At 37.3% G+C, this 15,640-nt stretch overlaps 1 protein-coding gene across 2 annotated transcripts in view; it reads right to left on the reverse strand.

Annotated features, from left to right (window-relative positions):
• Positions 1 to 8,410: 8,410 nt before the first annotated feature.
• Positions 8,411 to 15,640, reverse strand: part of LOC110458602 (apoptosis-inducing factor 3-like) — a 39,754-nt gene continuing 32,524 nt past the window's right edge. Inside the window, exons 12-19 of one of the 2 annotated variants that reach the window (XM_021510377.1) lie at positions 14,132 to 14,247; positions 13,721 to 13,856; positions 13,269 to 13,342; positions 12,822 to 12,939; positions 11,633 to 11,731; positions 10,601 to 10,676; positions 9,838 to 9,942; positions 8,411 to 8,998 (exon numbers count right to left, since the gene is read on the reverse strand). In XM_021510377.1, the coding sequence (XP_021366052.1) occupies positions 8,956 to 8,998; positions 9,838 to 9,942; positions 10,601 to 10,676; positions 11,633 to 11,731; positions 12,822 to 12,939; positions 13,269 to 13,342; positions 13,721 to 13,856; positions 14,132 to 14,247 (767 nt within the window). In that variant the 3' untranslated portion in view covers positions 8,411 to 8,955. The remainder of the gene's footprint in view (positions 8,999 to 9,837; positions 9,943 to 10,600; positions 10,677 to 11,632; positions 11,732 to 12,821; positions 12,940 to 13,268; positions 13,343 to 13,720; positions 13,857 to 14,131; positions 14,248 to 15,640) is intronic. The other variant, XM_021510376.1, reaches the window with a different exon arrangement.

Here is a 15,640-nt window from a genome sequence, read left to right on the forward strand (position 1 = left end):
AAAAAAATAAAACCAATCAGAAAAGTATGTTGTAGAGGGAAAAAGACCTACAATGGTCCTAGTGCGAGACTGCGAAATGTATATCCCACAAAATCATGCAAAGCTCTACATACAATCAGGTCGATTACAGACACGTGCTTATACCATAGTGCAGTATTACATCTTCTCTGATACGTGACAACAATAACATCCCAATGCTGAAGATTCTCTCTGTACGTGAACAAGGCTAGATGCCCATACCGAATCCACACATGCCTTAAACCTTTACCTGTTTAAGCAGTGCGCCTACTTTGTCCCCCAAGACCAGTTGGAATGGTGTTTTTATGATGTCTACAACCGACACGCTGGCTGCTTTGTCTGCCAGGTAAGCAGCCACTTCCATGCCTGGGTACAGATAATACCTCTACAGACATCACTACATAATAACACAGCTAATGTGTTGAAACACAGAGGAGAATAATGCTGTTGTAAACTTATGTTTACGGAACCTGAAAAAATGTAGGTCAAACATTATCTCATTAACTATATTTTGTTCTTTCATTAAGTTGATAACTGATGATGGAACATAATTGATATGTCAGCGCAGACGACAGACAGCAAAACACAAAAATAGGCATTCCTTAAGTTCCATGCATGATCATAACAAAGATTCACTAGATTTAAGGATCCCTGTCCCACTGCAGGCAAATCAATGAAGAGTTCCAATGCCAATATTCATACAGCAGCCTCTATTTGATTTCGTTTTTGATATAACAGCAGTGGAAATGAAACGGTCGGTTTTGATGTATCAACAGTGGAAATGAAACGGTCGTTTTAAATGTAACAGCAGTAGAAATGAAACGGTCGTTTTTGGTGTAACAGCAGTGGAAATGAAACGATCGTTTTTGATGTAACAGCAGTGGAAATGAAACGGTCGTTTTTGACGTAACAGCAGTGGAAATGAAACGGTCGTTTTTGATGTAACAGCAGTGGAAATGAAACGGTCGTTTTGATGTAACAGCAGTGGAAATGAAACGGTCGTTTTTGATGTATCAGCAGTGGAAATGAAACGGTCGTTTTTGATGTAACAGCAGAGGAAATGAAACGGTCGTTTTTGATGTAACAGCAGTGGAAATGAAAGGTCCTATTTGATGTAACAACAGTGGAAATGAAACGGTCGTTTTTGATGTAAAAACAGTGGAAATGAAACGGTCGTTTTTGATGTAAAAACAGTGGAAATGAAACGGTCGTTTTTGATGTATCAACAGTGGAAATGAAACTGTCGTTTTTGATGTATCAACAGTGGAAATGAAACGGTCGTTTTTGATGTAACAGCAGTGGAAATGAAACGGTCGTTTTTGATGTAACAGCAGTGGAAATGAAACGGTCGTTTTTGATGTAACAGCAGTGGAAATGAAACGGTCGTTTTTGATGTAACAGCAGTGGAAATGAAACGGTCGTTTTTGATGTAACAGCAGTGGAAATGAAACGGTCGTTTTTGATGTAACAGCAGTGGAAATGAAACGGTCGTTTTTGATGTAACAGCAGTGGAAATGAAACGGTCGTTTTCGATGTAACAACAGTGGAAATGAAACGGTCGTTTTTGATGTAACAACAGTTACTATATTGTCTATTGGTGAAGTGTACTTGCCCACAACACAAATTACTGATGGGGGAACGTACTACATTGTATATTGGTGAAGTGTACTTGCCCACAACACAAATCACTGATTGGGAGAACGTACTGTATTGTATATGTGTGAAGTGCACCTGCCCACAACACAATTCACTGATAGGGAGAACGTACTACATTGTCTATGTTTGAAGTGTACTTGCCCACAACACAAATCACTGATGGGGATGACGTACTACATTGTATATGGGTGAAGTACAATACTGAATCTCACCGATTCTTGATGGGGGGAACGTACTATATTGTCTATGTGTTAAGTGTACTTGCCCACAACACAAATCACTTGTACTTGCCCACAACACAAATCACTGATGGGGGGAACGTACTAAATTGTCTATGTGTTAAGTGTACTTGCCCATAACACAAATCACTAATGGGGAGAACGTTCTACATTGTATATGTGTTAAGTGTACTTGGCCATAACACAAATCACTGATGGGGAGAACGTTCTACATTGTATATGTGTTAAGTGTACTTGCCCACAACACAAATCACTGATGGGGAGAACGTACTATATTGTCTATGGGTGAAGTGTACTTGCCCACAACACAATCACTGATGGGGAGAACGTACTATATTGTCTTTTGGTGAAGTATACTTGCCCACAACACAAATCACTGATGGGGGAACGTACTACATTGTCTATGTGTGAAGTGTACTTGCCCACAACACAAATCACTGATGGGGAGAACGTACTATATTGTATATGGATGAAGTGTACTTGCCCACAACGCAATCACTGATGGGGAGAACGTACTATATTGTCTATGAGTGAAGTGTACTTGCCCCCAACACAAATCACTGATGGGGAGAACGTACTACATTGTCTATGGATGAAGTGTACTTGCCCACAACACAAATCACTGATGGGGGAACGTACTACATTGTCTATGTGTGAAGTGTACTTGCCCCCAACACAAATCACTGATGGGGAGAATGTACTAAATTGTATATTGGTGAAGTGTACTTGCCCACAACACAACTCACTGATGGGGAGAACGTACTATATTGTATATGGATGAAGTGTACTTGCCCACAACACAATCACTGATGGGGAGAACGTACTACATTGTCTATGTGTAAAGTGTACTTGCCCACAACACAAATCTCTGATGGGGGGAACGTACTAAATTGTCTATGTGTTAAGTGTACTTGCCCCCAACACAAATCACTGATGGGGAGAACGTACTAAATTGTATATGGGTGAAGTGTACTTGCCCACAACACAACTCACTGATGGGGAGAACGTACTATATTGTCTATGGGTGAAGTGCACCTGCCCACAACACAAGTGTTTGATGGGGGGAACGTACTATATTGTCTATGTGTTAAGTGTACTTGCCCACAACACAAATCACTGATGGGGGGAACGTCCTAAATTGTCTATGTGTTAAGTGTACTTGCCCATAACACAAATCACTGCTGGGGAGAACGTTATACATTGTATATGTGTTAAGTGTACTTGCCCATAACACAAATCACTGATGGGGAGAACGTTCTTCATTGTATATGTGTTAAGTGTACTTGCCCCCAACACAAATCACTGATGGGGAGAACGTACTAAATTGTCTATGGGTGAAGTGTACTTGCCCACAACACAAATCACTGATGGGGAGAACGTACTATATTGTCTATTGGTGAAGTGTACTTGCCCACAACACAATCACTGATGGGGAGAACGTACTATATTGTCTTTTGGTGAAGTGTACTTGCCCACAATACAAATCACTGATGGGGAGAACGTTCTATATTGTCTATGCGTGAAGTGTACTTGCCCACAACGCAAATCGCTGATGGGGGAGAACGTACTACATTGTCTATGTGTGAAGTGTACTTGCCCACAACACAAATCACTGATGGGGAGAACGTACTATATTGTCTATGGGTGAAGTGTACTTTGCCCACAACACAAATCACTGATGGGTAGAACGTACTATATTGTCTATGTGTGAAGTATACTTCCCCACAACACAAATCACTGATGGGGAGAACGTACTATATTGTCTATGCGTGAAGTGTACCTCCCCACAACACAAATCACTGATGGGTGGAACGTACTAAATTGTCTATGTGTTAAGTGTACTTGCCCACAACACAAATCACTGATGGAGAGAACGTACTATATTGTCTAAGGATGAAGTGTACTTGCCCACCACACAAATCACTGATGGAGAGAACGTACTATATTGTCTATGGGTGAAGTGTACTTGCCCACAACAAAAATCACTGATGGAGAGAACGTACTATATTGTCTAAGGATGAAGTGTACTTGCCCAACTTGCCCACCACACAAATCACTGATGGAGAATATTGTCTATGGGTGAAGTGTACTTGCCCACAACAAAAATCACTGATGGAAAGTGTACTTGCCCACAACACAAATCACTGATGGGGGAACGTACTACATTGTATATTGGTGAAGTGTACTTGCCCACAACACAAATCACTGATGGGGAGAACATACTTAATTGTATATGTGTGAAGTGTACTTGCCCACAACACAAATCACTGATGGGGGAACGTATTACATGGCCTATGGGTGATGTGTACTCGTCCATAATACAAATCACTGATGGGGAGAACGTATTACATGGCCTATGGGTAAAGTGTACTTGCCCCCAACACAAACCATTGATGGGGAGAACGTACTATATTTTCTATGGGTGAAGTTTACTTGCCCACAACACAAATCAATGATGGGGAGAACGTACTATATTGTCTATGGGTGAAGTGTACTTGCACACAACACAATTCACTGATGGGGAGAACGTAATATATTGTCTACGGGTGAAGTGTACTTGCCCACAACACAAATCACTGATAGGGGAGAACGTACTACATTGTATATTGGTGAAGTGTACTTGCCCACAACACAAATCACTGATGGGGAGAACGTAATATATTGTCTACGGGTGAATTGTACTTGCCCACAACACAAATCACTGATGGGGAGAACGTACTGTATTGTCTATGTGTGAAGTGCACCTGCCCACAACACAATTCATTGATGGGGAGAACGTACTATATTGTCTATGGGTGAAGTGTACTTGCACACAACACAAATCACTGATGGGGAGAACGTACTATATTGTCTATGAGTGAAGTGTACTTGCCCCCAACACAAATCACTGATGGGGAGAACGAACTATATTGTCTATGGGTGAAGTGTACTTGCACACAACACAATTCACTGATGGGGAGAACGTAATATATTGTCTACGGGTGCAGTGTACTTGCCCACAACACAAATCACTGATTGGGAGAACGTACTGTATTGTTTATGTGTGAAGTGGACTTGCCCACAACACAAATCACTGATGGGGAGAACGTACTAAATTGTATATGGGTGAAGTGTACTTGCCCACTACACAAATCACTGATGGAGAGAACGTACTATATTGTCTATGTGTGAAGTGTACTTCCCAACAACACAAATCATTGATGGGGAGATCGTACTACATTGTCTATGGATGAAATGTACTTGCCCACAACACAAATCACTGATGGAGAGAACGTACTATATTGTCTATGTGTGAAGTGTACTTGCCCACAACACAATTCATTGATGGGGAGAACGTACTACATTGTCTATGTGTGAAGTGTACTTGCCCTAAACACAAATCACTGATGGGGAGAACATACTATATTGTCTATGGGTGAAGTGTTCTTCCCCAAAACACAAATCACTGATGGGGAGAACATACTATATTGTCTATGGGTGAAGTGTTCTTCCCCAAAACACAAATCACTGATGGGGAGAACGTACTAAATTGTATATGGGTGAAGTGTACCTGCCCACAACACAAATCACTGATGGGTAGAATGTACTAAATTGTATATGGGTGAAATGTACTTGCCCACAACACAAATCATTGATGGGGAGATCGTACTACATTGTCTATGGATGAAGTGTACTCGCCCACAACACAAATCACTGATGGGGAGAATGTACTAAATTGTATATGGGTGAAGTGTACTTGCCCACAACACAAATCACTGATGGGGAGAACGTACTATATTGTCTATGTGTGAAGTGTACTTCCCCACAACACAAATCACTGATGGGGAGAACGTACTTCATTGTCTGTAAATCACTGATGGGGAGAACGTACTATATTGTCTATGGGTGAAGTGTTCTTCCCCAAAACACAAATCACTGATGGGGAGAACGTACTTCATTGTCTGTAAATCACTGATGGGGAGAACGTACTATATTGTCTATGGGTGAAGTGTTCTTCCCCAAAACACAAATCACTGATGGGGAGAACGTACTTCATTGTCTATGGGTGCAATGTACTTCGTCTTCCCCACAACACAAATCACTGATGGGGAGAACATACTATATTGTCTATGGATGAAGTGTACTTGCCAATTTTGTGTATGGATGTACAATTTAAGCCGATCAGAATTCTAAAAAACAGGTGTTGCTTTACAAATGTTCAATTAGCTTCAAAAGCATGCATGGTCCTGCAGTTTTCTTATTTAAAACGTTCCCTGTGAGTGTGAAGTCAGAAAAGGTCTTTGATGAAGAGAATGTATTATATTGTGTACGAGTCATACGTCGCAAGACATAGACCTTGGAGCGTTGTGTTACGTAAGTAAGTTGACCCTTGTAACTGATCGAAAACCTTTTACGTTTCGTAAGACTTACTATGAAAATGCAAAGCCTTAAAGAGCGTAGCTTTTGTTGATCTCTGATATCTACTGATTCAGAATACTGCTTTCAGAGAGAGATCAGATAAACTTTATTTAAAGTCGGCTAGTCGAGGAATAACAATAAAACATCAGCTCTAATGATATTAAGACCGACATAACAATAGAGGAGATCGGAGCAAGTCCGTTCTGGGAAGTATGGCAGCACATCCGTTTTTGAACATTATTAAATCTTTCCTGTGTCTCAAATTCTTCTGCAGTGAGTTATTCCCCTTGGCTTCATAATAGTCATAAATGACTCCTATTTCAGAACCGAAAACTTTATTCTACTCTCCTAGTTTTTAAATCACGAGACTGATGGTATCTAGCACAGTGCTATAATGATATCCTGAGTAGGTTTGATAATACCTCTACTTGCCTAGTGCTATAGGGATAATGATGTTGTTGATATTGTTATTGTTACTGATGATATTAATGTAATCCCAATTTGTTTTAAGGGATGCCTTTACACAACAGGACAAAATCATGAAAACGAACTTTTAACTCTATTATTATTAGACAAACTATAATGTCCTTTACTACAGCATCAATTCAAGTTAAAAGAGACGTTCTATTTAAATTCTTTGTAACAAGTTTTGGAAGTTGTGGTACTTCAGTTGCAGAAATCTGCATTGTTTTGAGATTTTAAGAAAGGTTCATGTATGTAGTTTGAAAACTTCCACTGGGAAGAAAGTTCACACTTTGTTACTTCAATCTCATGTCACCTAACCATGCTCATTATTGTGATTGTATATTCGGTATGGAAATGTACCTCATCTCACGGAAAATAGATGTAAATGTTATCTTGCTTCATTGGATATGGACTGATTAAGATATAGGGTTTCCATTGACTCACTCTTGTACACATATGTTTACATACTGATATACATTCTTTGTATAAATTGTTTACTATAAAGAATGTATTCTGTAATGTAGGAGCAATTAACGTTATTTTATAATTTATTTTATATATTTCTGTCTTTGTCACCTTCTACCATCCTTGTTTCGCCCTAGCTCTCAGTGTGATCCGACCTTGTGACCCTCCTCCGGTCTTATACTATATTATACACCATTTCCTGTCTCTACTTTATTACTCCCGTCGAACGCGACGTGTTTAGGTTATACTCCGACTGAAGACACTATATCCCGACAATATGTATAGAACGTCAATCTCTTGTGTCCTGTCCCCACAATTATACTCATTCATCTACATCACATCCATAATTACACATTTGTACAAATATCCGTTCTAGTCAGTTTTCGCCATTGTATTAACATGTACTGGTGTATCTCGTATGATGTATCGTTTAAGAATAATAAACTTTAATAAAACCTACAATGTTCTTTGTATTTCTTATGGTAGCTCGAATATCTTGTTAATTGCAAAACTTCATATACAGAGCTCTAAGCATTGTGGTTTTGGTTGGCATCCTTTTGAATGTTATGTTACAACAACACAATGACGGAAAGTTACATTAGATGATATCGTATGCTATCACAAAAGAACGAAATGTACAAAAGGCAACAACAGGAGCCTATGAGACACCCAGAACAATATATAATGAAAATGAACGCAAGACACACATGATTGCACCTGTAAAATTGGATACTGCAACATGCAGCTGTTTCGTCCTCCCAGGACTCGTTGCTGATGCTAAGAGCCAAAATGTTGAGATCCAAATTAGTCCGCACTACTTTGGAAACAAAAGGAGAGCTGCGATTATTTATGAGTTGGTAATTTCAAACAGGTTTGTCATTTGCTAATGACATAACATTATGATGAGATAACGGTCATCGCTTCATTTTTGGTTACACTTTGCACACTGGCTTGTGAAAGCAAGTCACTGGACTGACTGTATTATTGCGTTCATATGTCAACCACGAGAATAGAGTAATAATAGCGAACATATAGAAGAACAGAGATAATGTGGTGAGATAATGTGACAGACACTCAATTCCCCAAACAAACCCATGTAAGTACAGGGATATCTAGTAGATAGCATGAACATAAATTGTATATAAAGCATATTACTCAGACAACATTGATAGAAAAGCAAAATTTATTTGAAAGTCTATAATGAATGTACATTTCGATTTGCTCGCGTTAAAACTACAGAATTCTTTATTCTAATGGACCACTACCATCTTTGCTCACTCAAGGCAGATTAACACATCATATTATTTAAATCTAACAGTTAGGGGTAAATGACCAAACACTCTTACTGTCAATTGCGTATATATAACGTGATTTGTATTTTTGTTGTTCTTTACGAAGATGGTTTATACAAAAATAACCAATCTCTGCTTCAAACACACACATACATTTAAAATTATCAATGTTCATGTCGAAAATTTCAAATCATTCGAATTTGTTGTTTATTTATATTCCTGAAAATAATTATCCACATACTGTAACAGGGACAACTTTTGTTAGTCCGATGATTTCAACAATTTAAAATATTTTAAAATTTCGACAATTTTTGCATGTTTCTTTTGTCTTCAATCCATTAACATCTGATTTACATTCAATATTTGTGTAAATACACAGTTAATTGTGAAGTTTTTGTTTGCAGATCATTTTCAATCAAAATTTACAGTTTGCACAGTCTGTCAACCCAAGTATCTGGCTTTTCTCTGAAAATAAAAGAACAGAAAAGGTATTTAGAATGATCCTCAAGACTTTATCCATATACCCATTAGAGAAACGTTCTGTTTCCTGGATAATTATACACTACACTATTAAAGCTACAAGTGTCTTATTAATATTATTATTAATATAAGCAATATGATAAATTAAAACAATTCAGGTAAGGTCTGTGTATGGAAATTAGAAAACTATATCAGTGATCTGCCCTTGATGCAGATGTCTCCAAATTGTTTATACCAACACTTATTATTATTATAGGACTATTTAAGATAGAATTTTCACAATCCTTACATCGTTTTATTTCACAACGTGAAGTCCTAGGAAATTACACACATATCTTATAATACTAGTATTTGAATAAATATCTGCCATTCATGACTCGTTAAACGTTGTGGATCTATCTATCGATATGTTATACTCCACAGAGACCAAAAGGGCTTTAATGCAGAAGCGTCATCAATAACGTAAGAGGGAAATTAGTTTTTGAATTCAAAATATATTTCTTTGAAAACTCGGCAACATAGGAAAATAAAAAAAAGGATTGCAAAAATCGTCTGGGTATTTCATAATTCAAAAAAAACCAAAGAACCAAATTAGGTTCCATTGGCTGTAGAATGATATACTTTATTGAATTTACTTTCACTATGATATTGCATCATAGAAGCAGATGGAGTGAATAAGTAAATATTAGTGAAACATATCAAAATGCCAGTTAAAAATATAACGAAGTTGTAGTAAAAATATGAATAGAAAATGAATAAATAAAACACATATTGACGATTGTGCGCATACATTATATCTCTGGTCTTATACAATGTTTACTTACTGAATCTCGCTCTTTTTAATTTTTTGACCTTTGGCCATCAACTCGGCAGCTTGGGATACCAAGGGGTCAAAGTTCAAACTTGCTACTGCAACGACGTCATCGTCCCTGAAACAAAGCGATTTCTCTTACAGACGACTAGTAACAATCAGGGTACAGTGGACTTTATGTATTGACTTTTTGTTGATATATAACAGGTGAACCTTTACTGACAGTACACTAGTAATGCTCTTTTACATGAATATAAACCAAAATTTGGATAATAACATTGATTGGTGAGGCTGCCTGTGTTATCTGATTTAATTAAATTTACATGTTAACGAATGCACCAGAACACTTCAAAATTCATTGTCAGCATACCCATACCAACGATATTCATGTTACATGCATGATTTTCATTATAATTTAATGTTACAATTTGTATGACATATTACCGAATCAATGTTTCATTAATTTTAAGATATTCATCGTTTACCTAGTTAGGAAAGCTACGATCTTCAAGGCCTCTACATCTCAGTGGAATATTATTACCGAATGAATGTTTCATTAAGTTTAGGACATTCATAGCTTACCTGGCATAGAAAGCTACGAACTTCAAGGCCTCTACATCCCAGTGGAATATTATTACCGAATGAATGTTTCATTAAGTTTAGGACATTCATAGATTACCTGGTATAGAAAGCTACGACCTTCAAGGCCTCTACATCCCCGTGGAATAGTATTACCGAATGAATGTTTCATTAAGTTTAGGACATTCATAGCTTACCTGGTATAGAAAGCTACGAACTTCAAGGCCTCAACATCCCCATGGAACACGATATCGTCGTAACCGACACCATAGCCTGTAAACACATGGAATTGCACATAAATAAGTTGATATATTCAGTATGCCAAAAAATGAATTCCTGAACAATACAAAGTATGGAAATACATATTGAAAATTTAGTTTGTTGCTGCAAAAAGCCAAATTAAGTAAATATCTACTGCACTATATGGTTATTTCGTTCATTTAAGACACACCAGGCGTACTTAGGTCAAAGGAATGAAGTTTCTTGTCAATATGTAGAAACATAGCACAAGGGAAAGGTTCTTTCACAAACCTTTATTACGTTATCATGTCACAACTTTTGGGGAAAGTAGATGATTTATTCTTCCACCCTTCACAGGTGTGTCCCGTTTTAGCCGGGAAAGATCAGCTTATCATCCCCTAGGGAGAGAAAGCCTCGTGCCGATTACGATTAGCACGTGTTCAATTGTGACGTTATTAAAATGTGTCACCGGTAGTTGTGACGTTACCGAAGTGAATGACATAATCATACCCCAAATGTGTTTTTGTTTACAAGCATTGCAGATTACTGCCGTTGGAGTTGTGACTGAAATAATAGGATGGGAGAAAAATAATAATCCCCTACCTTGAGAGTGTAACGGAGAAATCTCGAACCCTCGGGATGATATTTTTGGTTGTCTTAACCCTTGGTAGAGTTTCGATTTAGACAACAAAAAACATCACCCCTCGGGTAGGAGATTTCTCTGTGATACCCTCAAGGTAGGGGAAGATTCTATTATCATTAACTGTTATTTCATGTAAACCGTATCAGAATAAATTCTAGAAAAGATGCATTTTGAATAATAGTTACTTTTCATATGACATCACTGCGCATATCATACCTTTTATGTTATTAATCTTCAACTTGTTCAATGACTTTATATCAACTTTTTACCTATATGTCTGATGTTCTAACCTTACCTGTGTATCATGCGCCCAGTTATTACCTGTGTGTCTAAGGTTCTTCCTTACCTGTGTATCTGACGCTCTTTGAGTACATGACTGTCCAGAAGTATGGCACACTAGATATCTCGGTCTTCTTACCCACGATACTCAGGGCTGCCGTCCGTCCTGAAAAATTAACACACAAGTACAAGTTATGACCAGAAAGTAGTTACCGCGGATACTCGAAAAATCATCCTTGAATTCGGAGGCAACAGGTGGCCTGGAAAGATAGGTTTACTGCACAGCATTAACAAAGAAATATGTATATCACCAACGAAATAGAACAATATATGAAACTCTTTAACGTTGTTTACATTAGACTAACATAGTTGAAAACCAGTAGGTAATGATAACATCGATTGACCTTTTCCGATAGCAAACCAAGACGAAGTACTGATCAACATGATACAGCTAAATGTGACAAGCCAGCAAAGGAGGTAAGTAACGTTACTGCTGATGTACAGAAAGATACCATGACAAGCCAGCAAGGAAGGTAAGTAACGTTACTGCTGATGTACAGAAAGATACCGTGACAAGCAAGCAAGGGAAGTAAGTAACGTTACTGCTGATGTACAGAAAGTTACCGTGACAAGCCAGCAAGGGAGGTAAGTAACGTTACTGCTGATGTACAGAAAGTTACCGCGACAGGCCAGCAAGGGAGGTAAGTAACGTTACTGCTGATGTACCGAAAGTTACCGATGGTGAAAAGCCGTCACGTTTGTAGCAGGCTTTAGTACTAAGATCACCATTATTGACATACTGTTGAAGATGGCTAGATTTGAAGATGGCGGAGTAATAAGAGTCATAACAATAATAATAAAAACCGTGTTTTGAAATATGACAAAAGGAAAACTAAATTACACCTCTAAATATAAGTGTGCTCTAGTCATAAATCAAAATTAGCGTGTCTTCGAAGCAATGTACCATGATCTTTAATTGTAATACTAGTGTTATTGCATAAGGTCCAAATTGATCTTTTCTCAAAAAGATTTCTACACTTTTGTCGAGACAATTTTCTTATAGAATCCATTTTACATTTGAATTATAAGCAATATTCTATATTATTCGTTTAAAAGTAATTTAGTACAGATTTCCTATGACTTTTCTAAAATAAGATTGAATTGGAATCATAAATCAACGCAGGAGTTAATTGTTTTAGTTCCTGATAAATCAGGACCAGTCGCATTATACTATTTTTGTAATATTCAATACTCACCATGAGCATGCGCCATTTGCCAGTGCTGTACATTGACACTCTTGTTACCCTCAGTAAACAGAGGAAACTCCACGATGTCACCAGCAGCGTACACACCTGGATGGCTAGTCTCCATATACTGTAAAAGTACAATAGACTAGCAATGTCCTAGTGGGTATGTTTGATGCGGTGCGTCACAATTAAACAAGTTTGAATAATTAATTTTGTATAGGATACCCAATGTCATTGGCACGCCTACAATATTTCTTTTGTATAACCAACGTCACAATGACTTACAGTGCTCTTAATATGAAAGTCGCACGTTTTTTGTATTCAACCAAGTTAATTTTCATTTCAGCTCGGTCAGAATGGGCATTTCCGGCAAAATCAATGTGCAGGATTGATTTCGTTTTTAGAATGAATACATTTTAGTAGTTTTGTAAAGCTTCAATACTATTTTGGACCTACCTCATTGACAGGAATGAAGCCCCTGTTCATTGTTAAACCGGAGGACTTTAGGAAATCTGTTGTAGGTACCACGCCTGTATATCAAGAAAGTGGAATAACCGTTATTTGTACTTCTAATTACAACAAAATAACCATTTAAATGACAATTATAGACGCTTTTAGGGTGACGAATTCAAATCCAGGACAACGGAAATTAAAGTTTGCTACTTAATTATGTCATGTATCTCATATTATTAGGAGTTCCACTGCAATGATATCTGCAATGAATAATAATTTAGACCAATTTATCAAAGGTTTGCAAAAATGCTCATGATTATCTGAAAGGGATATTCTTGTTTAATTTGAATAATATCATGCATCACTGACTCTTACTGACAACCCACCAAGGAATAGGTATCGAACCATTTTAATTATCTATATACAAGAACTCCCTTTCACGCACGCACACTCACCCACTCCAAGAACGCAGAGGTCAGCGGGCAGCCTAGTGTCGTCAGAGAGTACTGCTTCAGTCACGTGACCGTCTTCTCCAGAAAACTCTTTGATCCCCCTTTCTAGGTAAAACTTTACTCCATGCTCTTCATGCATCTGGGAACATGCGACAACATACCGTGTTTTTCTTTGTTAATCATATATTGTTGTAGTTCCTGATAAATGTAATATATGATCGTTTACTTGGAAACAATGATCTTAACTTGAAAAGAAATCGGAATCACGGTTTATTTAAATTATCATACAAGAAAGCTAAATTAAATCATTGTTTATTCAAATTAATATGAACAAAGAAAACTTATTAGGAAAAGTAAATCGGCCAGCTAAATAATTGCCAACACAACAAATACACAACCTCTATTAAGTGTTACCTTAAGGAGAACAGATCCAATTTTTTGGCCTAGTACATTTTCAAAAGGGACACATCCTCTCACGACTACTGTCACAGAGCTCGCCACTTTCACCAAACATGCCGCCACTTCCATTCCTGGTCGGTAAACATTGTCAACATCCAATACAGATTCGTGTAGGTCCTTACACTTTACACGTCCATATACACATGTTAAACTGCTTAGTAACAACGTTAATCTAGTGTTTACGTGTATGAAGCTGTGCACTGCCATCTTGATTATACGTTGCCTATGCGCTTGAACAAAATGCAGTAAAAGCGGATGTTTCTTGTTACGAATGCACGGTTATGGAGCTTACCAAGCATGCAACATGCAGGGATTATATATCTAGAACAACAACTATAATGATTTATTGTACAATCTGAAAATAGATCAATAAGAATTCTGTTCTCAGCCCAGTTAGAAATTTTAACTTTTACTAAGTAGAATTTAAATCTGTAGCTGTAATTATTTATATTTCACTTTAGCAAAGTATAACCTATTGCTCCTTATCAAGAGCCAAATTGCTCGATTTCCAAAACTATATATTTTTAAACTGAAATGACCATTGTTCCCACAATAGTCATAAATAATCAACTATAGTTCTAACTAAAATCTGCTTTATAAAAATTAAATGGTGTTTTTTTTTTGTATATATATCAAGCACTACGTCCACACAAATACCTGCATACAAAGAGAGACTGGCAATACAGATCACAAATAGGCTTATTCTATATGATCCTGTTAATTTGTAATGAAATTGAGGAGTTTCCTAAATGAAATTTAATAAAATCCAATAAATATCTTGTCTTAATTATCTTAGGGTTTTCCTGTTTGGGTTCGCCAGAATTTCAAAGGATTTGTCAAGTTTGGATGACCTTTAGATGTCGTTACCTTCCGTTACTCTGTATATTTACGATATTTCCATAACCTTAGTAGTTTAAACCCATACCCACATGTATGCTATCTTACACCTTCAGTTATACACTATATATAGCTGACATCCAGCTCACACATACCGCACACGCTGTCTTCAACCTACACCCTTTTAACCCTTTACATCCAGCTCACACATACCGCACACGCTGTCACCAACCTACACCCTTTTAACCCCTTCAACCCTTTTAACCTACTTGTACAAAGGATCCGACGTACTGACACATACCATTTCCTTACTAAAGGATCATCCTACATCTTAAGTACATACCATACACAACGTCATGCTGATAGAAGTGATACACCACACCCTTAAACCTGTATTTTTCCTGAACAAAAGTGCACCAGTAGTTGCCCAAATTCCCATTCAACTCGCACACATATAGCAACATAATACACACATTTAGTAATTAAGGATATTAATTTGAAAAAAGAATAAATTCGAAAGAATAAAATGTGAAGAAAATTACTTTCGGAAGCTGACGATTGTTTTAAAATTACTAATACTTTAAGCACTTGTTACAATATTGGATCACATTGATTGGTTAAGTAAAG

The sequence above is a fragment of the Mizuhopecten yessoensis genome, unplaced genomic scaffold (assembly GCF_002113885.1).
Source record: "Mizuhopecten yessoensis strain PY_sf001 unplaced genomic scaffold, ASM211388v2 scaffold9651, whole genome shotgun sequence".
Lineage (NCBI taxonomy): Eukaryota > Metazoa > Mollusca > Bivalvia > Pectinida > Pectinidae > Mizuhopecten > Mizuhopecten yessoensis.